We start from the raw sequence: 20,701 nt of genomic DNA, 5'->3' as shown, positions 1-20,701 counted from the left end.
TGAGTTGGGGGGAGAGGCACGGAGAGAGGAGAGAGAGAGAGAGGTGATCCCAAGCAGGCTCCATGCTGTCAGCCCAGAGCCCCATGAGGGGCTTGAACTCAGGAACCATGAGACCATGACCTGAGCTGAAGTTGGTTGCTTAACTGAGCCACCCAGGCACCCACAGTTTTTTTTTAAATATGAATGGAGTTTCTTTCTTCTTTTTACTTTTCTGAGTTTTCTCATGTTTCCATAATGAATATGTATCACTCTCTTATTATAACAGCGTTAGTGAAATGTCATTCCCATACCATACAATTCACCAATTTAAAGTGTGCAATCCAATGGCTTTTCGTGTATTTACAGAGTTGAGCAACCGTCACAGCAATTAATTTTAAGAAAAGTTTATCCCTTCCAAAAAGAATCCCTGTATGTATGCTTTAGCAATCACTCCTGACTTCCTCCCAGCTCTTTTCCCTTCCACCCTAGGAAACCACTAATCTACTTTCTGCCCATGGACTTGACTATTCCAGACACTTCATACAAATGGGATGATACGATACGCGACCTTTTTTGTCTGGGTTCTTCCAGCACAATGTTTTTAAGTTTCATCCATATTGTAGTATGAATCAAAACTTCATTTCTTTTTATTGCCAGGTAATATTCCATTGTATGGTGATACCACATTTTATTCACTCATCAGCTGATAGAAACTTGGGTTGTTTCCACTTTTGGCCAATCATGAATAATGCATTCATGTACACGTTTTTTTTTTTTTTTTTTTTGTGCGGACATACATTTTTAATTTTCTTGGGTATATACAGCTAAGAGTGGAATCCTTGGATCACATGGTAACTCTGTGCTTAACCGAGTAACTGACAGATGATTTTCCAGAACAGCTGCACCATTTTGCATTTGCACCAGCAATGCATAAGTGTTCCAATTTCTCCGCGTCCCTGCCACTGCTTGCTATCTGTCTTCCCTTTCCCCCAGTTTTATTGAGAAATGATGTACATCGCTGTATACATTTAAGGTGTACATCATGATGATCTGACATAAGTTTAAGGTATACAGCATGAGGATTTGATTTACACACATTGTGAAATGATTACCACAAAAGGTTTGGTTAACATCTATAGTCTCATATAGATACAGGAAAAAGAAAAAGATTTCTCGTGATGAGAACTCTTAAGAACTACTCTTTTAACAACTTCCCTATATTATACAGCAGTGTTAACTATCGTCACCATGTTGTATATCATATCCCTACTACTTTTTATCTCAGAGCTGGAAGTCTGTACCTTTTGACCACCTTTATCCAATTCCCCCTCCCCTCCCCATTGCCTCTGGTAAACACAAATCTGATCTATTCTTCTATGAGATTTGTCTTCTTGATAATTTGCATCCTAGTGTGTGAAGTGATATCTCGTTGTAGTTTTGATTCGCATTTGTCGGATGGATAATAACGCTGAACATCTTTCTATGTGTCTATTGGACTTTGTACATCTTTGAAAAAAATGTTCAGATCCTTTGGCTGATTTTTCATTGGATTATTTGTCCTTTTATTAGTGAGTTGTAAGTTTTCTTTATATATTCTGGATGTAAGTCATTGAACATATTTTCAAGTTTTCTCTCCCATTCTGTGGGTTGTCTTTTCTATTTCTTGATGGTGTCTTTTGGAACACAAAAGTTTTAAGTTTTGATGGTGTCCAGTTTATCTCTTTTTTTCTTTTGTTGCTTACGATATTGGTGTAATATCTAAGAAACAGTTGTCCAATCCAAGGTCACAAGATTTATGTCTATATGTTCTAAAAGTCTTGAAGTTTTAGTTCTTATATGTAGGTCTTTGATCCACTTGAGTTAATTTTTATATATGGTGTATGTAAGACGAGGATCCAACTTAGTCCTTTTGCGTGTGGATATCCAGTTGTCCTAGCACCCGTTGTTGAAAAGACTATTCTTTGAGCACGTGAATAGCCTTGACACTCTTGTTAAAAACCAAGTGACCACGAATGTACGGATTCATTTCTGCGATCTTAATTCTGTCCCACTGATATGTAAGTCTATCCTTCTGCCAGTATCACACTATCTTGACTAATGTACTTTGTAGTGAGTTTTGAAATCAGGAACTGTGAGATTTCCAATTTTGTTCTTTTCTTTCAAAATTGGTTTGGCTATTCTGGGCCTCTTGAATTTCTATATGAATTTTAGGATAATCTTGCAATTTCTGCAAAGAAGCCTGTTGGGCTTTTGATAAGGACTGCATTGAATTTTTTAAACATTTATATATTTTTTTCAACGTTTATTTATTTTTGGGACAGAGAGAGACAGAGCATGAACGGGGGAGGGGCACAGAGAGAGGGAGACACAGAATCGGAAACAGGCTCCAGGCTCTGAGCCATCAGCCCAGAGCCTGACGCGGGGCTCGAACTCACGGACTGCGAGATCGTGACCTGGCTGAAGGCGCTTAACCGGCTGTGCCACCCAGGCGCCCCTGCATTGAATTTTTTATATCAATTTAGGGAATATTGCCATCTTATTAAATAGCATTTTACACAACATCAGGGTAAACATGGGACATGTATTAGTTTTTAGATAAAAGTAAAACTAATAGTATTTATTTACAAAATGGTACACTATCCTCCTTTCAGGGCCCCCTTCTCAACAATCACCCCATATCCATCTTGTATTGTTTCTAGTTCGTCCTCTAGAGACAGAAACAAAGACCTTGCTATTAGAACTGGGCCATATCAAAAAAGGGTAGCTCTGATCCTGAGGATTCTTGGTTTTGCATACTCTTCATACAGTCTCAGGATGGGCAAGAGGATAACTATCATTGATCAAGAGGAAACAGCCAAATCTTGTGCCCTGAATTTCCTCACAACATGGTCTCAATCTTTACATTTTACGTCGGTATAACGATTCCAGTTTTACAGATGAGGAAGTGAAATCCTAGGGAGTTTACAGAATTGGATCGAACTCACAGGACTAAGTGGTAGAGGTGGGATTGGAATCAAAGTTGTTCTAACTCTAGAGCTTTTGATACACCCACTGCCCCCATGCCTGGAGACTACTGAGAGTATGAAAGCACCTTTCTAATCCTTCTTCCCAGACCTAGAAGAGGGTCTCTTCTCCTTTCTCTGGACTCTCTTAGGCTGAGTTGTTCCCAGATGCTCTTTAGAGATGTTGAAGGTCACAAGAAAAGTTCATAGTCTGTGCCAGGGTCCTTATCCAAGCTGACCTGGCCCCTGGCATAGTCCATCTCTCTGAGGGTGCTCTGCCCAGAGAAGGTCATTGCCTTTTATCCCAGGGCTGAACTTATAGCCAAACCAACAGCACTCATGCTTTTGAATTTCAGGACAGAACTTCTCACCTGGTAAACTATTTGGGATGAAGCTCTCAGTAGTAACTAAGAACATTTTAAGGTGTATAAAAACATTTCACTCCATAGTGGAAGATTTCTGTGTGTATGGCCCTAGACCAGTATAGAGCTAGTCCCCAAAATTCTGAATATATCAAACCCATCCAAGTTATTGGTCAAGGACCATGACTTCTGGAGCACCAAAATAAGAGAGGAGTTAGCTTACTTTTCTGGAGTGAGGTTAACCTGCAGCAACAAGAAGGACAAATCCAAACACCATGGAATGGGGGACGCTGTATGCTTCTTCTGAAATGTGCCCTCCTTTACCCAGTTTGTGAGTTCTCAGCTTCAGAACTACATCACTGGGCTTATATGCTTTTCTTATGGTTATCATACCGGGAGACAGGGAGAGTTTATAGTCACATGCTGTAGCCAATGTTCTTCATTTTTTTTTTTTTACTTCCTAGTGGCTTAGGGATCAAATTTGACTTCTTGGTGTGACTTTCATAGGTGGTTCCCATATCTCTCCATGGATCTACAATCAGGGGTTATGGTTTTTGTTCAGGGAGTATTAGATAAGTTCTTGAACTTTATGTGAGGATCCACATGAAGGGGACACACTGGAGAGCAAAAGGTCCATCCTGATGGTGCCAGAGAGTTCATGAAAAGGATTTAAAAAGCGATGTGACCTAGTCAGATATACTTTCTAGAAAAAAACAGTCTAGCAGCCATGCGAATCAGAATGCCAAGAGTAGAAGCTGAAAGACCAGTTCATAAGGCCTTCATTATTTTTTTTTACGGATTTCTGCAATATTCCACAGTAGTAGTGAGGGTAAAAACTAAGGGATAACTTAAGAGATACTTAACAGAAGGAATCAAGGGAACTTGGGAATTGAGAAAATAGTAGGGGTAAATATGATGAAGAGAAAATTAATGACCCTATATTTCTTTTTTTTTTATGATGACACCTAGATTTCTGATGTAAGGGGTAATGATAAAGAGAAAATAAGAAGGGGATCTGATGTGGTGGATAGAAGATATGCATTCAGTTGGGGCAATCTGAGTATCAAGTAAGTAGGTAGATGTATAATTAAGGTATGAAGTTTAGAGGAGACATATTGACTGGAGATAATCATTTGAGAGTTATGGTATAGGTGAGAGCTGGAACCAATGGCTATAAGAAAAAAAGACCATGAAAGAATCCTGGGGGTCAACTACATGTAAAGGGTGGGTAGAAGCAAGATTATGAAAAGGGAACTGGAGAAATGGCAGAGAGGAGAGAGAATGATAAGGAAAGAGGGGTCACAGAATCAAGAGAAGACAGGGTTTCGAGAAGAAAGGAACATCCAACGTTCACTGAGTCAACTAAGGTTTATTGAGTGACTACTATGTGCCTTGGGATGCCTCAGGGGATTAAAAAGAAGGTACTTGCCCTGGTGGAGTTTACAGTCGACCAGAAGTTAGACAATAGACAAAGTAAATAAACAAATGGTAGAGTATGAAAGAATTGATAGATATTATGGCAAAAAGGACTAAGGAAAGAGTAACAGGAGTTCTGGTCAGAGAAGTGCCGTTGAAATGGGGTAATCAGGGTAGGTCTCATTGAAAAAGAAGTATTTGAGCAAAGACTTAAAGGAAGTGAGACAGAGAGATGTGTGGATATCTGAGGGAAGTTTTCCATTTAGAGAGAACAGCCATCACAGAGGCTCTGAGGCAAAGACATGCTTGAAATGTTTGTGGATTAGCAAGAAACCACTTCATGTGGGGCAGAATGAGTGAAGGAGGGAATAAAATGGGATAAGATGAGAAGATAAGGGGATGGCACACACAGTAGAGGGCCTTGTAAGTCATTAGAAGGATCTCGTCTTTAAGAGAAATGAGCCATTAGATGGGGCGCCTGGGTGGCGCAGTCAGTTAAACGTCCGACTTCAGCCAGGTCACGATCTCGCGGGGTCCGTGAGTTCGAGCCCCGCGTCGGGCTCTGGGCTGATGGTTCGGAGCCTGGAGCCTGTTTCCGATTCTGTGTCTCCCTCTCTCTCTGCCCCTCCCCCGTTCATGCTCTGTCTCTCTCTGTCCCAAAAATAAATAAAAACGTTGAAAAAAAAATTAAAAAAAAAAAAAAAGAGAAATGAGCCATTAGAGAGATTTGGTTTATGTTGAATGCCATGCCAAGACCAGAGGTAGGCATGCAAGGGTTTTAAGAGTATTACACAATGGCTTTGGCAATATAAGAAGGGACTTTGTAACTATTTTAAAAAGCTGGTTATTTCAACCAAAGACGGACGAGGACTTGAAATACAAATGTCAGGCATGGGCCTGCTTTTACACACCACAAGACTTCGATACAGAAACCATAACTGGATGCTCCACCCAGGTGCAAACCACTGGAGTTAGTGAGCAAAGATTTCTTGCTTTTGGATATAGATGGGAGAAAAATTGGGGTGCATAGTCACACTGCACACTTCACCAACTAGAACCTGCCCAAGCCTGTCCTATACAGGACCAGGTCTCCAACAATGGCTACAGTACTATAGAAGAAACATTTTTCTGCCTTTGGACTGCCAACCAAAATTCGCTCAGTGTAGTAGCTACCGTTGAAGGTGTTACGGTGGGCCAGGATATTTTTTAAAGGTTGATAATAATAATAGCTACCATTTCCTGAAAAGGCTAATAATAATAATAGCTGCCATTTACTGGATATCTGAAGTATGACCAAATGAACATTTTGATAAGTTAACTTTTTGATTCTTCACAACCTTGTGATCTATTTTTGTCCTCTTTTTATAACTGAACTTAATGCTTAGAGAGAAGTGAAATGAAGTTCTAGCTCTGAGACCTAAACTCTTAATCCCATAATGGCCTAAGGGGAATCCATCATTTAAGAGATTCAAGTGAACTGACAGCACATGGTTGAATCTAGTTGAGGCAAGAGCAAAAGAGGTGGTGGGAGTCAGGATGGAGCATTTGGGGTATACGGTTACTATTCTAGGAATGATGATTTTACTCTCATTATTTTATTTTTGGTGGGAAAACCCACTGTCCAGAGACTTCTGCGGGAGAGGAAGTGGGAAGTATGAAGATTGAGGAAGCTGCCATAATATATAGCTAGATTGAGATGGAAACTACTAGAAACACACAGGTTGGCCTGCCCAAGGCATTTTGCAGCTTGAATGGAACCAGTACCAATGCAACATTAGAGTATGATGACAGGAGCTACATGAAGGGGTGTTGAGGAATAGGGGCCACCCTGGTGAACCCCAAATGCCCTATGTATAGGCAGGGAGAAAAATAGGGTGAACCTATCACAATGGGCCACAGTGTATACTCGAGCCAATAGGTAATTAATGGAAAGCCACTGGACCATATGTTGGTGGACAAAGTAAATACCCCTCCAGGTAAGGCTCATTTCTTTACTCCCTAGACATTTAGAGGCTGAGGGGCCACACTTGTACTTAGCCTGACTCCGGCAGCTGCAGGTGCCACCTCAGCTGTACCCAAGCACCATGACAATGATGAACAACATCATTAGAAACTGTTAATTACAAGGTAGGGTTGGGGGGCAGAAGGCTCCTTCAATTGTGATGCCAAGACGGTGAAAGAAAAGTTAGCACTAAACCTGATGACCCGGGGGCGCCTGAGTGGCTCAGTTGGTTAACCATCCATCTCCTGATTTGGGTTCAGGTCATGATTTCACAGTCCTGAGATCCAGCCCCGTGTCAGACTCCATGCTGGATGTGAAGGCTGCTCGGGATTCTCTCTCTCTCCCTTTGCCCTCCCTTACTCTCTCTCTCTCCAAACAACAAAAAGAAGAAATCTGAGGATCTGAGAAAATGAAAAAAACTGAAATGGGTACATGGCATCTTATAAATCATTAAGCCTATGACCAAGTGCTGGGCCTCACCTTTACCGTCAGCGGAACAGTGACTCCTGAAAGGTCATAGAGACAGGATAGGCTCAGCACAACCCGCATTGTGCCTTGCATAGTATAGATATTAGTGCAGATGACATCAAGGCTTTGGCTTCTTTCATAACCTATCAAGTGCTATCATTGCTATACCATTTGAAGGAGGGCCTAAGGTACATATAATAACCTTCAAAATTATACAGATGAGTTAGGAAAGATCACAGGAATGTAGCATGGAGCCAAATAAAAAGGGTTGCTTTGATTCTAGAATTGATGCCTTTGCTACTCTTAATGAACACTAATAAAAGGGAAATGTTCTGCATTACAGATATTTAACCTGGTACCATGGGCTAATTCTGACATTAATATATATGCCTGTGCCATTGGTAAACACATCAGTCTGAGTGGAATCCATAGAACTTTGCCACGGGCGAGGCAGCTTCCATGGAATTGAAAAATTCATGAATGTAGCCTCTTGCACCAACCTCTTGAGATTGTCTCCCAATGTGGGGGATAAAGCCTTTATTGTTCAGGATTTGGTAATATGGGCCTGCCCGCTAGGCAGTATTTATATCATTTTGATGTTAGATATGCTGGTGTTGTTGAGATTGATGGTAACGTATGGAATCCAGATAGTATTTAGCCAAAAGAGAGAAGACTCGAAATTACAGATGAATAACAAGATTGGACAAGATTGTCTTTTCCACGGTCAAGTCCTATGAAAGAAATACCCTGATAGCAGATTATGACACATGCACTTCTGCTTCAGGTAAAAAACAGTTCACCAAACACAACACACCCCAAATCAGAAAATAATCATTGCTAAAGGCAGTAATGGACCAATAAATACCAGGGATAAAAATCTTCTTGAGGGGGAATGGTTTCGTAATCCCTGTTCTCTACTTGAAAGCTAGGGGAGTAACTGTATCATTTAAGTGATTAAAAAGTGTTTTTGAATTATGTCACACAACCTCTTAAATATGAACAGGATTTAACTACCATTTGCTAATGCCTGCTTCAAAAGTTTAGAAAGAAAATGTGGAAAATGCGGTGGGTTCATCATTTGTGCCCTACTGCAGGAGTTCAGGACATAATGTCAAGTGCTGTAGTACAGCACTGTAAGAACATGACATTCCCCTCCCGTATTTTATACCTTAAAAAAATTTTTTTTGTTTATTTTTGAGAGACAGAGTGCGAGCGGGGAAAGGGCAGAGAGGGAGGGGGAGACACAGAATCCGAAGCAGGCTCCAGGCCTTGAGCTGTCAGTACAGAGCCGGATGCGGGGCTCGGACCCATGAACCACGAGATCCTAACCTGAGCCGAGTCAGACGCTTAACCAACTGAGCCACCCAGGTGCCCCCGGCTGTACAATTAAAAGTTGCTTCTTGTTAGGAATTTTATTCTCACGTGGCACCATAGGCTGATGAGCCAAACTGATTGATGCCCATGGCAAAGGACTCATAAGCAACGATATTTGAGTTCTCTGCTTCCCCTGTGAGGCCTCAGAAGTGCCTGAAGAGAGAGTGGGGAGTCCTACTACCTAAAGGGGAATTAAATTAGCGCGGAACTTCCTGATACCAAGATGATTGGTGGTTGGCATTGGTACCGGGTTAGGGTATGCCATCCAGCTCGCATCCTATCTCCCTGCCATGACCTCTGAGATGTCACGATGGAGGTATCATGTAGTCTGTTGCTTTTCTTATTGGAAATTTTATCAAGATAACTGGAGATCCACATGCAGTTACAAGAACTAATACAGAGAGATCCCGTGCACCTTTTACTCAATCCCCACCCCCAAATGGTAACAGAATCTGTTGCTTCTTACTTTATGGGAATATATATGCCTAGGAAATAGGACCAGAGTACTCTGGTTAAAACATCAAAGTACACGGATAATGGAGCCAAACTGCCAATTTCCTTTTCACTCCAATGTGGGCTGCTAGGGAGAACATGGAAAACTTACAGGTGTGATTCCATGTGAAAAACCATGACTCTGAGCTGTTCCATGTGAAACCAGATGGACATCCGGGGTCTGAGTTACTTGGCGGCAGAATCTTCAGGACATTTCCTGCATTGCTCACAAGGCCGGGCGTTTCCCTGCCTCTAACCGGTGAACTAGGTACAACGGCCAATGCCAGAGGGGTAGGCAGGAAGGGTGACAGAAGACAGAAGCACCAGCTCGTTGATGTTTGTCATTTTTATTTGCAATACTTTAGGTCCAAGTTTCAAACTGCAATATTTTTACACTCAAGACACAGTCATGCACAATCCATATTTCAATTTTCTATTGCTTCAACCACAATTTAAAATAACAATATTGGAAACAAAAAGTCATTAAAAAAAATCAGAAGCTGAGGTCAGAAGGATGGAACCATACCATCAGCAGGTCTACGAAAGAAATAACTTACTTAAAACTCAAACAAACAAAAAGACCATAAATACCTTTAATCCAAAGTTACAGAAGAGTTGCACTACACATGGGTTTACAAATAACACATTTTAACAAAAGTAATGCACAACCAAATGAGATACAATTCTGATAAAGAATGAAAATATAGATCCTCCTCAACTTGTTTTGTCTGGATATGATGAGTATAATCCCAGCAGACATCAGTACCCTGTGATCTGACTCCTCCCGGCTGATGTACTGAGATTTAAAACTCAACCCACTAATGGTTATAGGATTCTGTGAAAGGTCTTATCATCACTAATGAATATAGTATATGCGGGTCCATAAAGCACACCACACACAAGCACACATACTGAACTTGAGTTTCGCACTCAGGGCTGGTTGGCACTCTGCTATAGGCAGGGCGTTGGGACTAACGAACTTCCAGTTTACCCTCTTTCCAGCAGTATACTCATACACCTGGCCCATCGCTGTGGGAGTTGTCATCAGAAATGCTCTCTTTGGTTCCCAACAAGTTGATTTGTCAACACTCCTTAATGCTAATAGCGTGTGCTCACTTTTTCATTTCTTTCTCTGCAACCTGCAAGTGCTTATGTCCATTCTGAATAGTCCCAGCCATTAAAATGCATGGGTTCTGCCATCTTGTGCCCTTTACAAAGTAAACTCTATGAAGACCAGCATTGCTTCCTAGGAAAGGAGAGGCCCAAATGTAGCTGTGTTCTAGCAAGTGTGACAGTGCATTTCTGTTCTAGTAGCAAATACTGGCCACAGCTTAATGAAAATCAGAGTTTACATACAGAATATATGGAAAACGAAAACTGGGAACACACCACAGAAAAAGGACATCAAAAACAAAAACAAAACAAAACAACTGTGAGGATTTGGAAGGCTGCCGCAAGTTTTATCAACGTTCCCTAGTATTATTTGCATTTATTTGAGGCTTTCATTTTCCCTATCATTTGACATAGTTCTACTGTTTAACTGCCACCTAAGAAACCCAGGCTTAAGCATGCGATATTTGCCATCATTTGAGCAGGCTGAACTTGCAAGGCAACCTAAGGTGCCATAGAAAGATAGGACTTTTGGAAAGACTTTGGGGTCATCTAGTCGGATACCCTTATTTTACAGATGAGGGAATAGCCATGAAAAGGTTAAGTGACTTGCCCAAGGCCACACAATAAGAGTAACACAGCCTACATTAGAATCCAGGCTTCTTTACTCTTAGGCTAATACTACATCTGCTTGATTCTGTGTAATTGCTGTTGATTTCCTCTTAGGTGTGAAATCAGGCGAACATGGTACCCCCCCCTACTGCTGGTAGGTGTTACGGGGTGGCATTCACCCGATAGCAGCTTCCAAAGGAGACTCTGATGGCACTAACCAGCTTCTAGAAGTTTATCTCGCAAGTCTGACTGTATGACGTGGCAGTAAATGCTACTTGTAATTATAGTATACTTGCACACAGAAGTGTGCACATGGAGGCGATATCTCAGGTCCCGCATTTGCAGATTCAGTTAGATATTGTCTACTATTAAGCAGACATTCCTGATGCATGAGGAGTTGGGGGATATTCATTTGGTCACTGAAGGAGTGTGGGATCAGAAAAAGAGTGGAAAAATTAAAGCTAACCAACAGAAAGATTGTATCAGAAACGATTTTCTCTTAGGAAAAATTCTTTCTTAGGAAAAAAAATACCTCCTTTATTTCCAAGGTACCATTTCTTCCCTTCCCAAGCCACATGCAAAAATATGTTCAGAACTGTGTGTTCACTCAAAATCCCAGGCCTATTGGCTCTCAATTTACAAATGCTGAATTTCAGTCCTCTTGCTCAGAGACTGGGAGAAGCTTGCATCCCTGGCCATGCCTGTGTTTAACTGAATACCAACTGCACGTAGCTCAGAAAAGGACCGCGAGATCCAACTGGGGATGGCAGGGTTAGGACGCCCGTAAGTACTTTTTATGTTGAGAATGGCCACTGGAAAGTGGGTTCTCTAGGTATAAGGTCTGCTCTTGGTGAAACTGAATAACATCTGAGACCACTACCCCATTATAAAACTCCTCACCTAAGATTTCTTCGGTGAGTTCGGAGGAAAATTCCTCTCTTTGGGTAGAGGGTCTCCCTTTCGCTCCTGGAAAACAGGCAGGACAGAAAGCACACGGAAGCCATCTCAAGCTGAAGCTAACAGGACTGGAACTGAAGGCCAACAGGCAACGGCAGTTCTAAACATTTGTCTTAATGTTTTCATTGTCGGCTTTTCGGCACAAGTCATAACTTCCATTGAAATCAAAGGGACTGGTCCACTGGTCACAAAAAGAAGAATCCCCACCCAAGTGATGTAACATCCAGTCAGACAAGGACAGGGTGGGAGCTGGGGGACTGATCCTTCTGTTCTTCCACATTCAGCTTGAAAATCTGCTAAAAGTCGATCCAGAAAGGTGATCCCTGACCCAGATGCTTTCAAGGGGGCTAATCACATGTCACCCCTCCAATTTCAAGTAGCCACAACAGAAGCCTCCATGCCATATCCAAGTGGAGGGCAGCCACTTTTAAAGCAGAAGGATGGGTGTGTTTGGAGTTCTAAGAGCGACATCTCCCTAGCTTCAACTTACAGATAATAGTCCCCTAAGAAAGCACGTGCCATACCCGAGCGTGTGCCAACCTCAGCACCCAGGCAAATATAAAGCCTATGGAATAACTGTAACTAGCAAATATGTGTGCCCTGCATGCTCTGGGCTCTGGCCAGAAGGCATCTGCTCCTGGCATCTTTTCTATGTCTCTATAGTTCCCTTTCTGATGTTTATTATAAAGCAATATTAGAACAATATCAAAGAAAATTTTGAAAGAAAAAAATGTTTTGCATAATCCCACCACCCTAACACAACTGATTCAACGGTCTGTGTTCCCAGTCTTTGCCCATTATGCACAACTTACTTTTTACATAGTTGTAATCCCTGTTTACGCTATTTAAAAGTGATTTTATAGATTTCTCTCTGAGAACTGGCAGCCTCATTAGAAATAAACAACCCACTGCGCAAAGGAATATAGTTATTTACACGATCTTTGAGCTGAGAAATATCCTTTATAGACAAACATCTCAAACTATCAAAACAGTTATACAGACGACAGGAAGCAATTTCATATTTGTTTTTTTAGCAATGGAATGTGCTTCACGGGGGAGGGATTGATGTGGGGATCAGGTGGTTAAACTCAACATCGGGGTGCAATCCACAAGCCTGAAGAAATCTGAGTAACACAATTAAAGAATAAATACTTGAGTTAAATCTTCTTACGTGACTTGGCCATCCAGTAGCCAAAACGGAACATGGACACACAAATATTTACAATGACACATAGACGAGATCAGCAAGAACGAAGTCATTACCCAGCATGGTGACTGATTTGGGGGGGATTGTGTCATCCGAGAATCTTCATGGGATTATGACAACGCACCGGATCCTTGCTACAACATTAACGTTCTTTTCTTTTCTTAAATAAATAATCTCTACTGTGCTTCTCACCCTTCCCTGACTTTCCCACTGCCCTATCCCTATCTCGGGACATTTTGGAATCAACATTCGACAACGTGCCCCCATTTTCTCAGGGCACACTAGCAACTTTAAAGATCTGGACAGACTCATCTGTGTCAAGATGAGCTTAAAAAAAAAAAAAAAAAAAAACAAGTCCAGAGAAAGGGGATAAACGATTAACCACCTGGAGTCCAAGTTGTTCAAGTGCACCCAGCGTGAATCCTTCAGCATCTTTTTTGGCAGGAGAAACGGCTTCTCGCTAATACTTATTAGAAATATACGTAATTCTCCAACATGGGGGAGGGTCTCTGGAAGCTGTTCTCGTTTAAAATCTACGTAGATATACACTGGTAAGAGTAAAGCCTACTGCGATATATTACCATAAAATCTTGGTCCGATGGGATGTGGTGAAGAAATCTGGCGGCTCGTTGTGAATATGCAGGATTGAAAGCATAAAAGAACAGCCATTTCTCTGTCTACAGTGATCTGAAGGATCACTGCTCCAGGCCTCTCCCCACCCAAAGGCCTTAATGACATCTAAGGGACACTAATCAACAACTAGGGCTTCCCAACCAGGTGTGTGGTTGTCTCCACTGGCAGGGCATAGTTAACGTACTGAATTCGATTCACACCCCAGGTATGGTTTCACTGAATTCCCTGGCACTATGAATGAAACATTAAAACAAATATTTAACTTTAAATGAAATAAAAATTAAGGCCTCTCTCTCTCTCTCTCTCTCTCTCTCTCTCATTAGAACAGTGTGGCATTAAAAATTTCAGGCCCACCCACCTTTTTGCAAAGTATAACACAGCATGCTTCAAATGAATGTTGCTATTTGATTTTTCTTTTCACATTTGTTGTTTTATCTCACTGTGGCTATTTTCCAGGGTGTCGAGCCCCTCCCAAATGTTAGAGTAAAAAAAAAAAAAAACAGTAGGAAAATAAGAAATCCACCAGTGGTGCCATTTCCTAAACATAAAGACGCACCCTATATGGTGAGCAGAAATTCTCTAAAGAAAGTGCTTTCGTTTTAATGGACGGGTGGCTAGATGGCTAGATGTACCTTGGCAAAGAGGAAGAGAGGCCCATGTCATTCCCTTTCTCCCTCTTGCTGAAGTAGACAGGTTCTCTTCAGAGTCTTGAAATATATTACACATCAAGAAGCCTTCCGGAGCACAAATTGTTAGCTTTTCAAAGGTTTGGAGAAACAACTTTGCAAAATTTATAAAACTGACAGTACATTTGAAAGAGAAGTATGTATTTTGTTTCTACGCAGACACCGTCCAGATATTTTTCTGCTCTCAGAAGATTCGGGAAGTGCCAACTGGTGACTTTTTAGTAAGTAGATACATGGTGAAATAATAGTCAAATTTTCATGCTTTCCTTAAGCCACAAAAGGAAACCAGTTGGAACTGATACTTCTCGGGATAGATGATTGCAAACCCTAATTACTTTTACTGGAGAATTTCCAGATCTTTCTGAACATGTTTTTGAGATTCAAAAGCGCAAAGGACAAAGTATGAACATACTATATCCTGAAACAGAAACTGGCGAGACAGAGGGCAAATGGGAACAAGTACTTAGAGCCAAATATTGATTGGGGTGTAGTTTTCGCGGACCTCCCACTTCTGACAGGGCCGAATACCTAAAATATCTCTGTTCTCCAGATCCTTTGAGGAACTTTAAAAACGTTATAAATTTTCACGTGATTTTGATCATAGATGTTGAACAAATGTTGGCTAGTGGGTCTGTTTCCTCCTAATGCACCTATTTTCCGACGGCCTGTGTTCCACAAGCACAGGGGGGATTAGATTAGGTACCTTTAGTTTTGTTTCCTTCTGTCCAACAAAGATCTAAGTATTGTACACACATTTTGCTTTCCTTTTGGCTCTCAGAGAAAGGCCCATCTTTGTCTAAGTATGACTTCTCCTGCCAGGATTTCCTAGGTTGAGGACCTGGAGTCACCCAACAGGAGAGTTCACAAGGCTTGGGGGGTCCTTTCTCAGGTTATCGTGAAGATGAGCAAGCTGGTTTCTACAAACGATACATCAACTACCTCTCTTAAGCATCATCGTGAAAATGTGACAGGATTTCACCGTTTGCGCTTTATATTTAGAGATGCAGTTTTTAAAAGCCCTTCCTGAACACATATACTCCTCTCTGCTTTTGGAAACATGCCTTCAAAGAAACCTTTCCCAGTACAAATGCAGAAAAACAGGTACGCACACCAAGCCACCACTATCGAAGAAGAATGAAAAATCGCAACTCTATTAGGGCATGGACTTCCACGTGGTCACACAGTATTTGCTCTGGGGTAATTTTTTTTTTGTTTGTTTTGTTTTTGTTTTTTTGTGGTTTTTTTGTGTTTTGTTTTGTTTTTGCTTTTCATTTTTTGCTTGCTTTAAAAAAAAAACGTTTTGACATCTTTTTTTTTTTTTTTCTCCTCTGGACACCTCATGACAGTGCAAGTGAAGAACGTCACATTTGGGTAAGGAGTTTCGAAGGAGGTTCGAATGCAAGAGGGACTACTCTCTAACTTAAAAACGAACACGACACTATGAAGAGGGAGTGTGCACCTTTGAGAAACCTTGTTTTCTTCAAAGCGAATGCACAAAACGAGGGGATTCACTACTGGCTCTTTCGCTTCACGGAAGAAGTGGCCACTTCACGGCCGCTTCGACGTTGCTGCCCGGTTCGGGCTGCGATTCAGGCTTACAAATAAATTACATAATCTGAGGGAGTAGGAAAAAGGCTTATAAGAAGTTTCTAGTCATTGGAAAGTTAAAGAACCCCCACCCCCACCCCATTGGACTGTCTTTGCTTCCCTCTTTCCTGCCGCAGAGTTTCACAGTTCAGTCTTACTCAGGAGGGAGATGGTGTGGGGTAAGGCTTGCAGTCCTAGCGGCTGCTGTTCTTAATTGCTTCTTTCGCAGCGATAATCAGAGGAGTCAGGCTGGAGAGAGGCTTGGCTAATTTTAAAAATGGATGCTGCAAAAGGGAAACAAACAAACAAACAAGAGGAATTACTGGTCTATTTCCCTCCCACAAGTATATTACTTTACATTCTCAAGCGGCCCTTTCTTCGTTCAAACGCACTTTGAGTGTCCAATGAAACACCATGAAAGCTAATGAAGTATCTTTATTTCATTAAAGCTAACACCAGTTTTTGTTCCTCAGATGTTCTGGTCATTCAGTGTCATGAAACGCTCCGGCAACTGACGGGCCGAGCCAGAAACTCAGAGGAGGGGGTCTCATAAAAAAAAAAAAATCTCACTGGGCTTGCAACAGTCTCGTTTTCTGATTTTCCCCCACTGAGGCATTTATCTGGAGCAGCTCTCAGGTTGGAAGAAGTGACCTTGGTGGACCTTGACCCTGAAACTAGTGGCTTCTTATCTGCTAAACCCCATCGCCGTGCCTCTATCATTCCTCTCTTGGCCCCTCTGCAGTACTTAATACAAATGAATACCCCTTCCTTCTTTGAACATCTTGGTTCTCTTCCATGTGTATGCTCACTGACTCTTCCTCCTCTGTCTTCTTCCCTGCCTTCCCTCCCTTCTCTCACCTCCCACATACCAGAACTCAGCTTTCATCATGTTCTTTTTCTAACTCGATTCCTTTGAGAGCTCACTTTCTTTCATGGTTTTGACCTCTTATCAGCTTTATGGGGATGACTCCCAAAGCAATATGGAGTGACCTGACCTCTTTCTTGCAGACTGGTCCTACTTCTCCAATTGCCCGCTGGGTATTTCCTTCCCAGTGTCCTTCTGTCCCCTTGAATTCAACATTTAAAAACACATGTTAAGGTCCCCAAACAGGGTACACTCGCGTGATGTAAGCCACAGAGGCTCTGGAATCAGCCCACCTAGGTTCAATGATCTCTTCTGCTTATTACAATGGTTAGATGAAGTAAGTGACAGTTCCTTTTAAGCTACATAGAGGCAAAGAAATGCTAGCCAGTGTATTATCCTCCATCATTTTTGCTTTTACTGAATGCTGCCACTGGTTCGCTATTCTGAAGTCACTTTCGTCTTCTTCTGCCTTATGTTCTACATGCAATCAGCTACCGAGTACTTTTTTAATGCCTTTCACAATTATCTCTCGCCTTCATAATTCAGGCCTAATCAACTTAATCCTGAACTATAAACCTTAGCTCCTCCTCCATCTTCCTGCCGCCATTTTTTTTCCTGTTGCTAATTCTTATTGCACACTAGCAGATTCATATTCCATACAAAGCTGTCACCATGTGACCCTCAGATATGTTCAGTGTTTCCCCACTGGCTACAGCCCAAATTCTATAGACTGGTGTTCAAGGGGCTCTATGGTCCTCTTTCTTACAGCTTCCTGAGTCGACTTCTTTACTTCAACTATATGCTTCATTTTCTGTTCCTTTCATTAAACCTTGTCTCCATGCCTTTGGTCACACTATAATCCTTCCATCTGAAATCCCTTCCCCTATTCACCTTGACTATTTAAAACTGCTCTGCTCTTCAAGACTCAGCAGAAGTCTTTCCCGTTTGTCAGACACTTTCTGGTCCCCGTAACCTATAGAAGTTGCTCGCTAATCAACCACAGCATTTATTGTTTGAATAGCCACCTGGTTTCAATAAGTCTGTAAAAACACCTCGTGTTGTTTTTTGCAAATACTCAAGGACATTGTGAACTTCTGGCGAGCAGGAATCATGCCTCTGAGACGTATGTATCACCCACTGCAGTTAAGCCTTGCAAACGGGAGGTGCTCAAAAAATATCAGTTGATGGGCAGAGACTTGACTTAGGCCACAAAGGCACACAAATACTTCAAGACCTGTGTCTCTTCTCAAGCATTCTAGAGGCGGGTGAATGCCATGCGTCTCTCTCTTTTCTAGCCTCTGAAATGGGCAATGAGAGGCTAGAGTCAGAAAACAATGTTCTGTGGACTTAAGGCAATACACAGGTTACTGCTAACGTGTAAGATGAAAAGATACAACACACAGGCGGTTCAATTTAGACTCAAAATACAGTTTTGTGTTACTCGTGTGACTGGCTCAGATAAAAGCGTTGTCTGGGAAGGAACTAACTAGATAACAGCCAATGATCCCGGTAACAGTAGAGCTGCGTTAAGAGAACCTGTCTCTTCACGTGTCCTTGGAACGTGTATCAGGATGTTCCTGATGTGGGTGGTGGAGGGTGTGAGGCGCCGTGGGTTAAATAGAGGGTCGGTGAAGGGCCATTGCAGATTTGACATGTGCGGCCCTAGGGCAGCCTGTGAAATGCTCACAGGTAGCAGAAAAGAGAAGGTGTAGCCTCTTTAAGAAACCAGTTTATCCCAGGTGTGATTTGGGTTGAGGTGGGATATTTTTTCCCCGGGGTGTAGCTCTCTGTGTCTGCAGGGGGTTCAGAAGCAACGGCAATGCTTGTTCTCTCTTTCTTTCTTTCTTTCTTTCTTTCTTTCTTTCTTTCTTTCTTTCTTTCTTTCTTTCTTTCTTCTTTCCTAGAACAGACTTGGTCTGTGGTTAACACACAATATAACCAAGGGCCACACCCTTTTGTTTAACTGGATTAAGTGTTCAAAGTCACAGAGAGAATAAGCAGTCACTGTTCTTCGACGTTACGGGGCTTGACACGTGTCCCCGAGGCCCAGTCCCCAGCGATGAGGTTATATGTGTAGTCGTGGGCATGTGTTCCTCCATCAATAGAAGTACGTCTTTTTCTCTAAACTGGTTTGTGGGTTTCTGTGGTGGAAAGTCTGACAATCCAGGACTCAAATCCCAGTTCTGCCACTCGATGGCTGTGTCAGCCTCAATTTCTACATCTGTGACACGGGATAATAACACCTACCGTATGGAGTTGTTTTAAGAATTGAATGAGATAATGTATGCAAAGAATGTGGCAGGGAATTGGTACTAATGACCATCGGTTATGCTAATTCCCTGAGAGCCTTGAAAAGGGCAAGTGGTCACAGAGGCACTCATCACTGGATGGTACTCACCCAGGCAAGCAGGTGCCTGCCATTTGCCATCACCAGCCAAGGGGCTTTGACCAGTAAGGCATTAGAGTAGCGAGTGCCATGGAAACAACTGCATAGTTACGCAGAGAGTTACCTCTGGCCAAGGGCACCTGCCTACAACATCCAGGGGCACCAGTCAAGCTTAGAACAAGACGGCAACCCCAGAGGTTCACAGTTTTCTTCTGTTCCTTGCAAAATAAGACTCCAGGAAGAACAAAAGAAATTTACAGATTAAAGTGCCAACTTCTCAGAAGAAAGGCAACATGCCAATCAATCATGTATTAGATGCATGCCTCTGTTTCTGTGCCTGTGGTCTAAAACCAAATGGCTACAGCCCAACTCGAACTAGACATCTCTTGACACGGCTTCCCTTACTGTCACACATTGAGATGGAGAAGCTCAATGTAATGACTCTCTCTTTGTAATTGTCCTGTTTTATTTTCACCTGCAAAAGCTCCTTGGCAGATCCCCTCCTGTCCACATCCATCTCAAGACAGCGGTTTAAAAAGTCACGGAACACAGCCGACAGTCTCTCAGGATTCTGGAGCTCTGGAGTCCCATTAGTGGCTATCAGGTATAATGCCTACAGAGATTTAAAAAAGAAAAGAAAAGAAAAGAAAAAAACAAGAAGATCCATTCAGCACTGACAAATGAGGATCGTGAGTTGGCACGGGAGGTACGAATCCAGCTTCTTCTTAAAAATTCCATTTTAGAACATGACACTGACATGTATTTCAAAGTTTCTCTACCAGTTAGAAATCACTCCTCTCGGCAGTGACTGAGGTGACAGTGAGGGGCTCCACCCCCAAAAATTTGGAAATAAGGTTAAAAGGTTGTCCCTTGGAGAGTTAAGTCAGGAAAAATCCAGTTATAATGAATGTGTGATTAACCACCTAGGAAATGAAGCCAAGGGGTTGCCTGGGAAACCGTGACTCTAAAGACTTGGGGAACACGCACACACCCAATCACGTTGACCTGGGTACAACCTCCAGAAAGCACTGTTGTAAAAGTGACTGCAATTTGCTCAGTGTTTATCTTGTTTGAAGAATATTTGTGAGGGGCGCCTGAGTGGCTCAGTCGATTAAGCATCTGAATCTTGGTTTCAGTTCAGGTCACGGTCTCCTGATTTCGTGAGTTTGAGTCCCGTGTCGGGCTCTGTGCTCACAGCATGGAGTCTGCTTGTGATTCTCTCTCTTTCCCTCTCTCTCTGCCCCTCCCTCGCTCGTGCTGTCTCTCTAAAAATAAATAAGTAAACTTACAGAAAAAGAATATTTGTGAGCATCCCAGGGATGAACAGAGTACATTACAGAATTAGAGAAGCACAAAGAACCACAGAGATGGTAGGGCCTCGATGCGAAGTAACCGGTGAGACCCATGGACCCCAGTACTTTTGCCCTATGGCAGGTGTATCCCTGTACATTTCAATTAGATTTCCTGTGAAAGTCTACGTCTAATAAGAGAAAATATGAGAAAACTTGGCATTAGTACTCCTGGAACCTGACGATTATGGATCCTAATGTAAAATAATCAGTC

At 42.1% G+C, this 20,701-nt stretch overlaps 1 protein-coding gene across 21 annotated transcripts in view; it reads right to left on the bottom strand.

Annotated features, from left to right (window-relative positions):
• Positions 1-9,426: 9,426 nt before the first annotated feature.
• Positions 9,427-20,701, bottom strand: part of PAK3 (p21 (RAC1) activated kinase 3) — a 259,307-nt gene continuing 248,032 nt past the window's right edge. For all 21 annotated transcript variants that reach the window (XM_023249300.2, XM_023249301.2, XM_023249303.2 and 18 more), the window contains 2 exons: positions 19,614-19,751; positions 9,427-16,171 (listed from right to left, as the gene is read on the bottom strand). In XM_023249300.2, coding sequence (XP_023105068.1) covers positions 16,082-16,171; positions 19,614-19,751 — 228 coding nt within the window. In that variant the 3' untranslated portion in view covers positions 9,427-16,081. The remainder of the gene's footprint in view (positions 16,172-19,613; positions 19,752-20,701) is intronic.

The sequence above is a fragment of the Felis catus genome, chromosome X (assembly GCF_018350175.1).
Source record: "Felis catus isolate Fca126 chromosome X, F.catus_Fca126_mat1.0, whole genome shotgun sequence".
In the NCBI taxonomy this organism is placed as follows: domain Eukaryota; kingdom Metazoa; phylum Chordata; class Mammalia; order Carnivora; family Felidae; genus Felis; species Felis catus.
This window is presented reverse-complemented; position numbering and strand designations above follow the sequence as displayed.